This window comes from Mobula birostris, chromosome 14 (assembly GCF_030028105.1).
Source record: "Mobula birostris isolate sMobBir1 chromosome 14, sMobBir1.hap1, whole genome shotgun sequence".
Lineage (NCBI taxonomy): Eukaryota > Metazoa > Chordata > Chondrichthyes > Myliobatiformes > Myliobatidae > Mobula > Mobula birostris.
The window spans coordinates 40099100-40114621 of record NC_092383.1 but is presented as its reverse complement, the minus strand read 5'-3'; the positions used below and the strand labels follow the sequence as shown (position 1 = coordinate 40114621).

The following is a 15522-nucleotide window of genomic DNA, read 5'->3' as shown; positions in this document are numbered from 1 at the left end:
GACACTGAGCTACGAATCAAGGCAATTCAACTTTTTTAAATTAAAGTGCCATTGTGTCATCACAAGTGGCTAAACTTTAGTTCACTATATTTTTTAATGCCGTTTTCTTTTAATTCCTCTTTAAGAATATAGGCGTGGTCACCACGGCGCATGCTTACAATCACTGATCTCAATTTCCTGCCAGATAGTGTTCCTTTGTTTTCATGTTATCGCATTAAAGAGGAAGACCGTAATCCTCTCTGTCGTCAGAATTATGAAATACAGACATCTCTCGGAGGGGGGGGGGAAATCAGATATTGATGCGGTTGCAAACACTTTTCTCAGCATTTTGCAGAAGGCAACGAAAGAGGTTGAGCGCACGTTAAGTGGAAATAGACTCCAACCACTTTCTGCATGATTTTTGTTTGCAATTTTAATAAAAACCCTCGCAGGGATTTTCGGGGCACAGCAGAGCGGCTGGGCGGAGTGTGGGCACGCGGGAGTCTGACGTCACGGGCGGCTGGCAGTGTCATGGCGGCTGCCTGTCAGCGGCTGGAAGCTTCTTCCATGTAAACACCTCGACACTCCCTCCTCTCCTTTCCCTCCCTTTTCCCTCCCTCTCCCCCCACCCACGCACCCTGCCTGGAAACACATGGAAAGTAATGCCGGTGCCGAACGGGGCGACGGCGTGGCCGTGGAGGGAGTGGGAACGGGGCCGGCCGTTGCCAGGGGCGATGGCAGCGGTGAGCGGCCGAAGGGCACGGAGAGTCTGGGGGCCGGGGCAGCGGCTTCGAGCCGCACGGCGGCCGTCCCCGCACATCGAGGGGCCTCTGCCCAGACTGATGCTCCGTGCTCAAACGGCGCTGCACCACTGCAGCGGGAGGAGAATGAGGGAGAGGTGGAGGGCACGCCCGGCCGGGAAGAAAAAGTCAGGGATGGCCCTCAGCAGAACTTGGTAAACAAGATGAGCGAAGTGAGTGAGGGGGCTGCAACCGGCCCGAGGAAGGATGCTCTGCCCGGCCTTGCTCTACAGCCCACGAATAATCAACCGCAGGAGGAATGTAGCCCGATTGAAACTCCCGACTGTGACAAGAACCACAGCGCCAGTGACCAAAGCCTGCCTGGTGAATCGCGAAGCATTGACTCTCTCGAGTCCTTTTCTAATTTGAACTCTTGTCCCAGTTCTGACCTTAATAGTGAGGGGACTGAAGATCGAGGCCTGGCTCTCACTTTACAGAGCGAAGAGAATAACAAGGATGGTGTTGCCAAACCATCTGGTTCAAAGGAAAGATTCCCCGGACAGTCAGTTTATCATATAAAGTGGATCAAATGGAAAACAGAAAACACGCCCATTATTACACAGAATGAAAATGGCCCTTGTCCTCTACTTGCGATCATGAACGTTCTTCTTTTGGCATGGAAGGTATAATTTATAGTGTTGGAAGTTTCTTAATAATATAGTGATGCCAATTTAGCTGACACCATTCTTGCCCTCATCGTTAAGACAAAAGCCTTGGTTTGTCTCGGTATCAATTTAAAAATCCTATTCTTCATATTCAAATCTCTGCGTGTCCTAGCCCTTACTATCTTTCTATCCTCCAGGCTACAATGCATTGATGTACTCCGATTTGGAGCTTGATTAAGATGGCTAAAGGCATTCTTGCCTGTGGTGGGTGAAGAAAGTGGGGAAGTGCATAATGTGCAAGGCTGGAAGGGAGAGAGTTCTTGTGCCTTTCTTTTGAGATACTCTTGTCGTTTTCACTTATGATCCTATAGCACTCTTTGGATGTGATATTTTAGTAGGTGCTATATAAATGTAAAGTTTCTGTTTTGCATGCAATTTATGAATGTCCATTTTTACTGTAGATTAAACTACCACCCATGATCGAAATTATAACAGCAGAGCAGTTAATGGAGTACTTGGGTAAGATTGCTTTTTCTTGATCCTAAAGTGAATTGTTATACATTTGAAATTGTTTCAGTGTTATAGCCTTATTGTGAAGCTACTAATTTTTTTTTGCTTTGTCAAATGAAAGACTGGAAATTCTACAATACTTGAAATGTTTCATTGCAAAGTTAGAAGACTTTAAAATATAAGAGCAGAATTAGGCTATTTGGCCCATCAAGTCTGTTCTGCTATTTCATCACGACTGATCCAATTTGCCTTTCAGCCCCATCCTCCTGCCTTCTCCAGGTGTCCCTTCATATCCTGACCTATCAAGAATCTGTCAATCATTGCTGCAAATATAAAGACTTGCCTTCCACATCTGCATGTGGCAAAGAATTTCACAGATTCACCGCTATCTGGTTAAAGAAATTCCTCCTCGTTTCCTTTCCAAAAAGACACCCCTTTATTCTGAGGCTGTCCCCTTTGGTCCTAGACTTATCAACCATGGGAAATATCCTCTCCACATCCATTCTATCAAGGCCTTTCACTATTCGATAGCTTTCAATGAGTTCTCCCCTCATTCTTCTGAATTCTAGTGAATACAGGCCCAGAGCCATCAAACCCTCTTCATATGACAGACCATTCAATCTTGGAATCATTTTTCTGAACCTCCTTTGAACCTTCTTCAGTTTCAGCACTTCATTTCTAAGATAAGGGGCCCAAAACAGCTCACAATACTCCAAGTGAGGCCTCACCATTACTTTATAAAGTTTCAGCATTATATCCTTGCTTTTGTATTCTCGTCCTCTTGAAATGAATGCTAACCTTCCTCACCACAGACTCGACCTGCAAATTAATCTTTAGGGAATCCTGCACAAGGACTCCCAAGACCCTTTGCACCTCAATTTTTTGGATTTTCTCTCCAGTTATAAAATAGGCAACGCTTCCCCCTTTGCTCAGTACTTAGTTGAGCCACCCCTCGGAGCTATTACAACCAGTAATCTTTTCAGATAAGTCTTTATTAGCTTTGCACAACGTGATGGAGTAAGATGAGCCCATTCGTTCTTGCAAAATTGCTCAAGCTGTGTCAGGTTTGTTGGTGAGCAGTGGTGGACAGTAATCTTGAGGTCTTGACAGATGTTTAGTTGGATTAAGGTCAGGACTCTGACTGAACCACTCAAGGACATCAATTTTCTTCATTTGAAACCACTCCATGGTTGCTCTGGCACTGTGCTTTCAGTCATTGTCCTATTGAAAGATGGACTTCTTGTTTGCTTCAGCTAAAATGTAAAACACTTTAACTGTAAAGTACTTTCATGGGAACTTTCTTGTAGTATCTTTGACTGAAGTAACTTTTAAGTTGTTTCATCAATGACTATCTTCTGCCCTAGGATAGGATCCAAAATGGGACTGTTGGTCATTAAGCATTCTCCTCTATCTGTGCCTTAACTAATGATTTTGTCCACATCAGACGCAATGGAGTCAGGATGATATGTAGCCTTAAGCTGATATGGTGCAGGCCATCACTTTCACTTGTGTAGCTCATTCACAACAGGAGGGAATCTAATCAACTCCCTTGGCTGCTTCAGTGTCATTGCCATCACTGAGGTCTCCTACACCAGTATCTTGAGAGTTAGCATTAATAAGGACTTAAACGATGTAACATAGGAGCAGAATTGCTATGCCATTTCATCATGGCTGTTTTATCCCTGTCAACCCCGTTCTCTTGACTTCTCCCCATAACCTTTGCCCTGACCAATCGAACTTATCGACCTTCGATTTGAATGTATTCAGTGAATTCCACAGATTCACTACCCTATGGCTAAAGACATTCCTCCTCATCGCTGTTCTAAATGGATATCCCTCTAGTCTGAGGCTGTGCCCTTTGGTCCTAGACTCACCCACTATACAAAATATCCTCCTACATCCCTCTATCCAGACCTTTCAATAGTCGACAGGTTTCAATGAGATCTCCCCTCATCCTTCTAAACTCCAGGGAGTACAGGAGCTATCAAATGCTCCTCATATGTGAACTCTTTTATTCCCAAAATCATTCTCATGAACAACCTCTGGACCCTCTCCAATGCCAGCATGCCTTTTCTTAGATAAGGGGCCCAAAACTGCTCGCAATATTCCAAGCACATTCCGACCAATGCCTTATAAGGCCTCAGCATTGCATCTTTACTCTTATAGAAACATAGAAAATAGGTGCAGGAGTAGGCCATTTGGCCCTTCGAGCCTGCACCGCCATTCAGTATGATAAGAGCTGATCATCCAACTCAGAACCCTGTTCCTGCCTTCTCTCCATTCCCCCTGATCCCTTTAGCCACAAGGGCCATATCTAACTCCCTCTTAAATATAGCCAATGAACTGGCCTCAACTGTTTCCTGTGGCAGAGAATTCCACAGATTCACCACTCTCTGTGTGAAGAAGTTTTTCCTCATCTCGGTCCTAAAAGGCTTCCCCTTTATCCTTAAACTGTGACCCCTCGTTCTGGACTTCCCCAACATCAGGAACAATCTTGCTGCATCTAGCCTGTCCAATCCCTTTAGAATTTTATACGTTTCAATAAGATCCCCCCTCAGTCTTCTAAATTCCAGCGAGTATAAGCCCAGTCGATCCAGTCTTTCATCATATGAAAGTCTTGCCACCCGAGGAATCAATCTGGTGAACCTTCTTTGTACTCCCTCTATGGCAAGAATGTCTTTCCTCAGATTAGGAGACCAAAACTGCACACAATACTCCAGGTGTGGTCTCACCAAGGCCTTGTACAACTGCAGTAGTACCTCCCTGCTCCTGTACTCAAATCCTCTTGCTGTGAGTGCCAGCATACCATTCGCCTTTTTCACCGCCTGCAATACCTGCATGCCCGCTTTCAATGACTGGTGTATAATGACACCCAGGTCTCGTTGCACCTCCCCTTTTCTTAATCGGTCACCATTCAGATAATAATCTGTTTTCCTATTTTTGCCACCAAAGTGGATAACCTCACATTTATCCATATTAAGTTGCTTCTGCCATGAATTTGCCCACTCACCTAACCTATCCAAGTCACCCTGCATCCTCTTAGCATCCTCCTCACAGCTAACACTGCTGCCCAGCTTCATGTCATCCGCAAACTTGGAGATGCTGCATTTAATTCCCTCGTCTAAGTCATTAATATATATTGTAAACAACTGGGGTCCCAGCACTGAGCCTTGCGGTACCCCACTAGTCATTGCCTGCCATTCTGAAAAGGTCCCGTTTATTCCCACTCTTTGCTTCCTGTCTGCCAACCGATTCTCTATCCACATCAATACCATACCCCCAATACCGTGTGCTTTAAGTTTGCACACTAATCTCCTGTGAGGGACCTTGTCAGAAGCCTTTTGAAAATCCAAATATACCACATCCACTGGTTCTCCCCTATCCACTCTACTAGTTACATCCTCAGAAAATTCTATAAGATTCGTCAGACATAACTTTCCCTTCACAAATCCGTGCTGACTTTGTCCGATGATTTCACCGCTTTCCAAATGTGCTGTTATCACATCTTTGATAACTGACTAGCATTTTCCCCACCACCGATGTTAGGCTAACCGGTCTATAATTCCCTGGTTTCTCTCTCCCTCCTTTTTTAAAAAGCAGGGTTACATTAGCCACCTTCCAATCCTCAGGAACTAATCCAGAATCTAAAGAGTTTTGAAAAATTATCACTAATGCATCCACTATTTCTTGGGCTACTTCCTTAAGCACTCTGGGATGCAAACCATCTGGCCCTGGGGATTTATCTGCCTTTAATCCCTTCAATTTACCTAACACCACTTCCCTACTAACATGTATTTCCCTCAGTTCCTCCATCTCACTAGACCCTCAGTCCCCTACTATTTCCGGAAGATTATTTATGTCCTCCTTAGTGAAGACAGAACCAAAGTAGTTATTCAATTGGTCTGCCATGTCCTTGTTCCCCATGATCAATTTACCTGTTTCTGACTGTAAGGGACCTACACTTGTCTTAACCAATCTTTTTCTTTTCACATATCTATAAAAGCTTTTACAGTCAGTTTTTATGTTCCCTGCCAGCTTTCTCTCATAATCTTTTTTCCTTTTCCTAATTAAGCCCTTTTTTCTCCTCTGCTGGACTCTGAATTTCTCCCAGTCCTCAGGTGTGCCGCTTTTTCTGGCTAATTTGTATGCTTCTTCTTTGGAATTGATACTATCCCTAATTTCCCTTGTCAGCCACGGGTGCACTACCTTCCTTGATTTATTCTTTTGCCAGACTGGGATGAACAATCTTTGTAGTTCATCCATGCAACCTTTAAATGCTTGCCATTGCATATCCACCGTCAATCCTTTAAGTGTCATTTGCCAGTCTATCTTATCTAATTCACGTCTCATACCTTCAAAGTTACCCTTCTTTAAATTCAGAACCTTTGTTTCTGAATTAACTATGTCACTCTCCATCTTAATGAAGAATTCCACCATATTATGGTCCTCTAGACTCTATATTCTAGTCATCTAGAATTGCTAAGATTGCATTTGCCTTCTTTATCACTGACTCAACCTGCAAGTTAACCTTTAAGGAATCCTGCACAAAGACTCCCAATTCTCTTTGCACTTGTGAATTTTGAATTTTCTCCCTGTGTAGAAAATAGTCTACACCTTATTTCTTCTGCCAAAGTGCATGACCATACACTTCCCTACACTGCAGTGCCTTGTAAAAGTATTAAGCCTCCAATCCTTTGATCACATAAATGAGTATTACAACAAGGGATTGTGATTGATTTAACTGAGATTGTTTATTTATGAACCACATGCTCCGTTTTTCACAGTAGAGCCCAAAAAACATGGAAGGTTGTAGAGCAAGAAAAACTAAAATTCAAAAACAGAATTGTCAGAAGTTCAAAAGTATTCACCCCCCCCCCCCCCCCAGTACTTAGTTGAACCACCTCTTGGAGCTATTACAGCTAATGTTCTTTTTAGATAAATCTCTGTTAACTTTGCACAACATGATGGAGCATGATTTGCCCATTTGTTCTTGCAAAATTGTTCAAGCTCTGCCCGGTTTGTTGGTGAGCAGTGGTGGACTGCAATCTTGAGGTCTTTTCAGAGATATTCAATCAGGTTAAGATCAGGACTCTGACTGAACCATTCAAAGACATCAATTTTCTTCATTTGAAGCCACTTTATGGTTGCTCTGGCAGTGAGCTTTTGGTAATTGTCCTGTTGAAAGACGGATGTCCTCCCTAGTTTAAGCTTTCTGGCAGAGGCTGGTAGGTTTTCATCCAGGATCTCTCTGTATTTAGCAGTATTCTTCTTCCCTGACCATAAGACATAGGAGCAGAATTGGGCTATTCAGCCCATCGAGTCTGCTCAGCCATTCCATTATGACTGATCCTGGATCCCACTCAACCCCATACACCTGCCTTCTCACCATATCCTTTGATGCTCTAATCAATCAGGAAACTATCAATTTTTGCCTTAAATATGCCCATAGACCTGACTTACACCGCAGTCTGTGGCAGAGTATTCCACAGACTCACCACTCTCTGGCTAAAAAGACTCCTCCTTATCTGTGTTCTAAAAGGTCGCCCCTCAGTTTTGAGGCTCTACCCTCTAGTTCTAGATACCCCCACCATAGGAAGTATCCTCTCCAGATGCACCTGATCTAGTCCTTTCAACATTTGGTGCTCTTCAATGAGATTCCCCCCCACTCCCCCGCATTCTTCTAAATTCCAGTGAGTACAGACCCAAAGCTGCTAAATGCTCCTCGTATGTTAACACCTTCATTCCAGAATCATTCTCGTGAATCTCCTCTGGATTTTCTCCAATGGCAACACATCCTTTCTGAGGTGTGGGGCCCAATACTCCGAGTGTGGCCTGACTAGTGTCTTAAAGGCACAGCAGTATCTCCTTGCTTTTATATTCTATTCTTGAACTAAATGCTCACATTGCTTCTGCCGCCTTTACCGCAGACTCAACCTGTAAATTGACCTTCTGGGAGTCTTGCACAAGGACTCCCAAGTCCCTTTGCACCTCTGATGTTTGAACCTCCCCATTTAGATAATCTGCACTATTGTTCCTTGTACCAAAACATATTATCAAGCATTTTCCAACACTGTATTCCAACTGCCACTTTTGTGCCCATTCTTCTAATTTGACTAAATCCTGCCGCAATTTCATTGCTTCCTCAACACTACCTGCCCCTCTAACTACTTCACATCATGCACAAACTTTGCCGCAAAGCCATCAATTCCATTATCCAAATCATTGACAAGCAATAATGAAAAGTAGCGATCCCAGTGACCCCGGAGGAACACCACTAGTCACTGGCAGCCAACCGGAAAAGGCCCCGTTTATTTCCACCTGCTGCCTCCTGCCTGTCAGCCACTCCTCTATCCATGCCAGTATCTTTCCTATAACGCCCTAGGATTTTATCTTATTAAGCAGCCTCGTGTGGCACTTTACCAAATGCCTTCTGAAAACCCAAGTAAATGACATCCACTGCCTTTCCTTTGTCCACCCTGCTTGTTACTACTTTGAAGAATGGATTTGTCAGGCAAGATTTCCTTTTACAGAAGCCATGCTGTGTTTAACTTATTTTATCATTAGTCTCCAAGTACAGGTCGACCTTCACTAATCCGACTACCTGTAATCCAGTTCCTTCGATAATCCGGCACTGATTATGCTGATTGTGATCCTTCTGTAATTCGTCATTTTCACTAATCTGGCACTCCTCAGGTCCCAATGGTGCTGGATTAGCGAAGGTCGACCTGTACCTCAAAACCTCATCCTTAATAATAGACTCCAACACTTTCCCAACCACTGAGGTTAGGCTAACTGGCCTATAATTTCCTTCCTTTTGCCTCCCCCCCCCCCCTTCCTAAAGAGTGGAGTGACATTTGCAATCTTCCAGTCCTCTGGGACTATGCCAGAATTAAGTAATTGTTGAAAGATCATGACCAATGCATATGATCAGATCAATCCTGACCTTGCTGCTCAAAAGCATCCCTTTAGCCTGACACTACCTCCGCTATACTTTACAGTAGGGATGGTGTACCTGGTTGATGTGCAGTATTGGATGTCACATGTACTGCTTAGTGTTGAGGCCAAGAAGTTCCACTTTAGTCTCATCCAACTGCAAGACCTCCTTCTTCATCTTTGCAGTATCTTCTAAGTGACGGTTTGCAATGTCTTCATGGGCAAGGGTATGCTTTTTTTTTCAGCCAGGGCTTCTTCCTTGCCACTCTTGCAATAAATGCCCTTTTTGTGCAAGGTCTTAGAGCAGGGGTGGCCAACCTTTTACATTCCATGTGTCAGTTTTTTCACGCATGAGTTCAGATGTGATTTTTTTTTAATGCACGAGTTCTATATTAACATATTTTTGCGAGAATTGAATGGGGGTACAAGAGTTGTATGGCACATCTGAACTCCTGAGTGAAAAAATTGATGCATGGAATGTAAAAGGTTGGCCATCCCTGCCTTAGAGATTGTGGTGCCCTGAACCTATTTCCATTTGGAGCCATTGACTTTTGCAGCTCACTTAGAGTGACCTTTGGTGTTGCAGTAGCCTCTCTTAGAAGTACTATTCTTCTCTGGCAACTAAGTTTAGAGGGATGGCAGTGTGGCTGTGATTTCATATTTTTCCACTTTTTCTTGATGAACTGCACTGAGTTCTTGAGTTATGTTCAGTGCCTTTGTTTTGTACCCTTCACCAAATATGTGTTTCCCTATTATCATTTCCCTGACTTGATTTGAATGCTGTTCTTTCCACATTTTAGTTTGGTCTGTTGAAAGTCTACCACACTGTTGGATCTTTCAAAACAGGGGGTATTTATTCTTAGGAACTAATTGAATTCAATTCTACATCAACAATTTGGGTGAGTTTATAAGGTATTATACAGTATTGCACCTGAGGAAAGTTAGTGTAGTGATTACAAAGGGGATGAATACTTTTTTTAGCCTCAATTTTGGTTTCTTAATTTTTTGGTAAATTGTTGACAGGTTTTGGAATTTTTCTTTTGATCTGACGTGATACACAATGCTTTGCAGATTAGTTCAAAAATCCTCCTTCAGTACGCAGTTTTAAATTTAGAAAATGAGACAGTGTCGTGAAAATAGTTGTGGGTGCTGAATACTTTTTAAGATACAGTATATTCCATCTGCCACTTCATTGACCATTCTCTCAATCTAAGGTCTTTTGCAGGCTCTTTTCTTCCTCAACACTGTCTGCCTCTCTGCCTATCTTCGTATTGTCTGTAAGCTTGGCCACAAAGCTATCAATTTCAAATCATTGATATTAATGTAAAAATGAAGCGGTTCAAATCCTGGCCCCAGCAGAACACCTCTAGTCACTGGCAGCAAACCAGAAAAAGTGCCTTTTATTCCCACTCTTTGCCTCCTGCCAGTCAGCCAATCTTTCTGTACATGCTAGTATTTTTCCTGTAATACTATGGGCTCTTATCTTGTTAAGCAGCCTCACGTGTGGTACCTCGGCAAAGGCTTTCTGAAAATCCAAATGAACAACAGCCATTGATTCTCATCTTCAGTACGCTGGATGAACTCAGCAGGTCAGACAGCATCAGTTAGAAACGATGAGTCGATGTTTCGGGCTGGAACCCTTCATCAGGACTGAAGAATGAAGGAGAGGGAAGGATTTGAAGAATGTTTGTAGGTTCGGTTGAAAGACCAGTAATTTGAAAGACAAAGGGGTGGGGGAGGGGAAGCATTGACGTCATAGCCCTGAAAACGGTGGGTAGTAGAAGAAGGAGGCAGAACCATGAGGGAGCTAGGGGAGGAGGTAGAGTGAAATAGGGATAGAGGAAGGGAGAGGGAGGGAATTATCTTCTACTACCCATTGTTTTCAGGGCTATGACATCAATGCTTCCCCTCCCCCACCCCCTTGTCTTTCAAATTACTGGTCTTTCAACCGAACCTACAAACATTCTTCAAATCCTTCCCCCTCCATTCTTCAGTCCTGATGAAGGGTTCCGGCCCAAAACGTTGACTCATCGTTTCTAACTGATGCTGCCCGACCTGCTGAGTTCATCCAGCGTACTGAAAGTGTTGCTTTGATCACAGCATCTGCAGATTATTTTGTGTTATTGATTCTCATTTGTCTATCCTGCTTGTTGAATCCTCAAAGAATTACAACAGATTTGTTAGGTAAGATTTCCCTTTAAGGGAACCATGCTGACTTTGGTCTATTTTATTATGTGCCTCTAAGTACCTCAAACCATCATTCATAGTAATGGATTCCAATATCTTACCAATCACTGAATTCAGGCTAACTGGCCTATAATTTTCTTTTTTTCTGCCTCCCTCCTTCTTAAAATGGAGTGTCATTTGCAATTTTCCAGACCTCCAGAACCATTCCAGAATCTAGTGATTCTTGAAAGATTATTGCTAATGCCTCCACAATCTTTTCAGCTACCTCTTTCAGAACCTTCAGATGCAGTTCATCTGGTTCAGGTGATTTATTTACCTTCAGACCCTTCATCTTCCCAAGCACCACTTACTTCTGCCTTCTCACACTTATGCATTTCTGGCATTTGCTATTGACTTCTATAGTGAAAACTGATGCAAAACACTTATTAAGTTCCCCTCCCATTACAACCTCTCCAGTGTAATTTTCCAATGGTCCGAATTCAGTCTCGCCTCTGTTATTTTTTTTATCTGAAAAAAAAACCTTTGGGTATTATTGACTAGCTTCCCTTCATTTGTAATTTGTTACTTCATTTGTAATTGCTCATACATATTATGGTACCTAGACACCGGAATAGTGAGCAGTTCATTTAAATGCCTTTAACCTACAATGCATAAGTGAAGTGTAACGGAATACTCACACTTACAAAGTGTAACAGCATTCAATAAATCTGATACTAATAAACAATCCACTTGGTTGCTTCCCTTACAGGCTGTATCTGTGGACTAATAATTGTAGTTTTCACACAAATCTTTTGAGCTGGTAGGAAATTCACAAAAGCTGCTTTGTTGTCTTTTAAATAGCCTGTGGAATCTTTGGTTTTCTATGTCATAACTGGGGATGCGGAATTTCTGTTAAGTATAGAGAAATAGAGAACAGAGTATTTTCTTTAGTGTAGAGGAGGTTAGGAGAGTTTTAAGAGAGATTTTGCTACGATAAAGTAAGAATTCTTTCCAGAGTTGAAAAAAAGACACGACACTAATTTAAGATAATTGGCAAAGAACCAGAAGGCAGAAGAAAATTCTTTTTCATGCAGTAAATTATGATCTGGTCTGTAATGCCTGAAAGAATGATGGGAATTAAATATAAACCAGGACCCTGGTTAAGTTTCAAAACGCAAACACGAGGAAATCTGCAGATGCTGGAATTTCAAGCAACACACACAAAAGTTGCTGGTGAACACAGCAGGCCAAGCAGCATCTCTAGGAAGAGGTACAGTCAACGTTTCAGGCCAAGACCCTTTGTAGTCCTGACAAAGGGTCTTAGCCCGAAACGTCGACTATACCTCTTCCTAAAGATGCTGCTTGGCCTGCTGCGTTCACCAGCAACTTTTGTGTGTGTTCCCTGGTTAAGTTTTATTTGTTAGCATCAGGGAACTACTGAAACAGCAACTTGAATGTGTATTAGTGTTGATGTCTTGGAGATTATACTTGTAGAGCTTCGTGAATCTAAGCTATTTGTAGGTGACGCAGATTTTGGATTTGTATGGAGTTTTAATCTATATTCTATCTGTTAAGTTAGTAAAGGCTCGATGAGCATAATCATGCATAATCAGATACAAGTAGTAGGAGCCAAACCTAATAAAAAAAAAATGAAGTTTTAAAGTTATAGTGCAAAAGACAACTTCTTGAATTGAATAGTTCTTTGTTAATAGTATACTGAGAAGTAATTGTCTTTCAAGGGTTTTAAATAGATTTTTATTAGAATTTTTAAATCTGGAGTACAGAACAAATCATATACAAGATTGTGCAGGTGCTGGGAACCTAGAGTAACACACAAAATTCTGGAGGAACTGGGCAGGTTAGACAGCATCTAATGGAAATGAATAAACAGTCAACATTTTGGGCCAATACCCTTCATCAGAACTATAAAGGAAGAGAAAAGAAGTCAGACAGGCAAAGCCAAGCGAACGGGGAAGATGTATGGGTGAGGAAAGAGGGGATGAAGTGAAACTGGGAGGTGATGGGTGTAAAAGGTAAAGTGCTGAAGAAGGAACCTGATAGGAGAGGAGAGTGGACCAGGGGAGAACAGAAAGGAGGAGGGACACTGGGGTAAGCTAGTAGGCAGGTAAGAAGAGAACAGAAAAGGTAAGACGTGAGCCAGAGTGGAAGAAGAGGGAAAGAGAAGGGGGAAAATTTACCCGAATTTGGAGAAATAAATGTTCATGCCATCAGGTTGGAGACTACCCAGATAGCATATGAGGTGTTGTTCCTTCAACCTGAGAGTGGCCTCATTGTAGCAGTAGAGGAGGCCTTGGATCAAGATGTTAGAATGGGATTGGAATTAAAATAGTTGACCATGGGGAAATACTGTTTATTGTGGATGGAGCAGAGGTATGCTGAATGCGGAGACTCATGGCATGGTAGGTAAGGAAAGAGAAACTCTATGCCTGTTAAAGTGGTGGGAAGATGGGTTGAGGGCGGATGTCCGGAAAATGGAGGAGATGTGGGTGAGGGCATCATCAACAGTGGAGAAAGGGAATCCCCGTTCTTTGAAGAAGGAGATTTACCTCTGATGTTCTGCAAAGGAAAGCCTCATCCTGGGAACAGATGTGGTAGAGATTAAGGAACTGAGAAAAGAGAATGGCATTTTTAAAGGTGAGAGGGTGGAAAGAAACACAGTCAAGATAGCTAAGAGAGTCGGTAGGTTTATAAAAGTATTGGTAGACAGTTTGTCTCCAGAGATGGAGACAGATTGAGAAAGGGGAGAGAAGTGTCAAAAATGGGCTGTGAATTTAAGAGCTGGGGGGGGGAAGTTGGAAGTGAAGTTGATGAAATTGACGAGCTCAGCATGAGTACATGAGGCAGCACCAAAGCAGTTGTCAATGTAGCGCAGAACATTGAGGTTCTGTCACTGCATTGCTGAGAAAGAAGATAATGGTTATTGACTATGTGATCTAAAGGAAACTTATTAATGTGGACTGTGACTCTTAATAAAACAGTGAGATATAGGTGATGAGTAGAAGAGATTGGTAAGATATAATGAAAGACAGTGTTTGACCATGAACTTTCAACCATAAAACCAAATGTTTTGATAGAATACCATGCAGTTGTATTTTATAAAGACAGGTGCTAAATCCAGGTAATGGCTTTGCATTCTGCAAAGCTTTGGTATGATTAACAATGGTCAAAAAGTTTGACAGAGGATGCAGATTCTTTCTTGAAATGTTATCAAAGCCATTCTGATGAGACCAGAGCTATAAAATCCCCACACATTGGATCAACTTTAATTATCTAGAATAATTTAATTACCACAAAGTCAAAATTTGTCCTCTGTATTAAATGCAATGAAGTGTTTAAAACAGCAGATCACTTCAACCTCTCACGCTGCTCAGGAGTTAAATAATTCCATTGACTATTGCCACTCATTTGTCTTGTGAATTAGAACCTTGTTCATTTTATAAAATGTTGAAAATTATGGTGAAATTTTCTAAGCATTTGCAAAGCAAAATACAACCTATTTCTTGACTTAAAATTTAACAGATCTGCACAGAAACCTTTGAAGATTTGCGTTGAAAAATCTAGAATCTCCAAATGTGATTTCTTGTAAGAACACTTCAGGAATAATAATGAAAGCCTAATACCTATGTCAGCAGAGCTTTAACTAATGAAGCCAGCAGAAGTTTATGAAAGGCATAAGATGGTACAAATCCACTGCTTTAGATTAACAGTGCATCATTATTTATGGGTGTACATTGTGATAGGAGAATGCTGACTTTGCCATGATTTGAAGTGACTCCTGAAGTGATCTTGTCCACCTTTCTATTAATTATTATAATTCAGTGCTATATTTACATGAAATAATAAGCTAAAGACTTGATTCAGTCAAAAGCAAGATGCAATATTTGAATCAAATTACTGATTTAGTAATCTGTGGGCCTAAATATTTAATGCAGAAAAATGAATATGAAATGGCAGTATGAGAATTTAAACTTGGTCCAGAGATCTGAATCTTAAGGAGAACTAAAATGTGAGATTGTAGGTTGTTGTTTCAGCGATGGGAAACAGACGGCTTTAACTGGATCTGACTTGCTTGATTGCCATCTCATCAGTGCCATTCAGCTGTCCGCTAAAGTGGCTTGGCATGATATTTATTTAATGCACAATGTTATCACATCTTTGTCAGGGCATACTTGTTTTGACATTGAGTCCCAAAATTCAAGGAATTCAAGTTCAAGCACTGAAATATAGATCACTTTTATTCAAGTTATAGTAAAAAGCTTTGGCATCTTTAGCCTGTACTTTTTCTCTGGTGAGGCACTAGAGAGAAGAATCATAGGATTATTCAGCAGACACCTGTTATAACCATAAATAGACAGTTCTAGTCATTAGATAAAATAGACAGGTACCCTACAGTTTAGACTCAGGCCCAGTGTCATTTGAAGTGTGAGGGCAAGCTGTGCAGACTGAATGTTGTGCACCATCACCAATGGTCTCTAATAAACATGATCAATGATTTTATTCAGGAACTT

The 15522-nt window shown here is 41.9% G+C and overlaps 1 protein-coding gene across 3 annotated transcripts in view; it reads left to right on the top strand.

The window, feature by feature from the left end:
* Positions 1-469: 469 nt before the first annotated feature.
* Positions 470-15522, top strand: part of mindy2 (MINDY lysine 48 deubiquitinase 2) — a 104465-nt gene continuing 89412 nt past the window's right edge. For all 3 annotated transcript variants that reach the window (XM_072278427.1, XM_072278426.1, XM_072278425.1), the window contains exons 1-2: positions 470-1402; positions 1846-1903. In XM_072278427.1, the coding sequence (XP_072134528.1) occupies positions 632-1402; positions 1846-1903 (829 nt within the window). In that variant the 5' untranslated portion in view covers positions 470-631. The remainder of the gene's footprint in view (positions 1403-1845; positions 1904-15522) is intronic.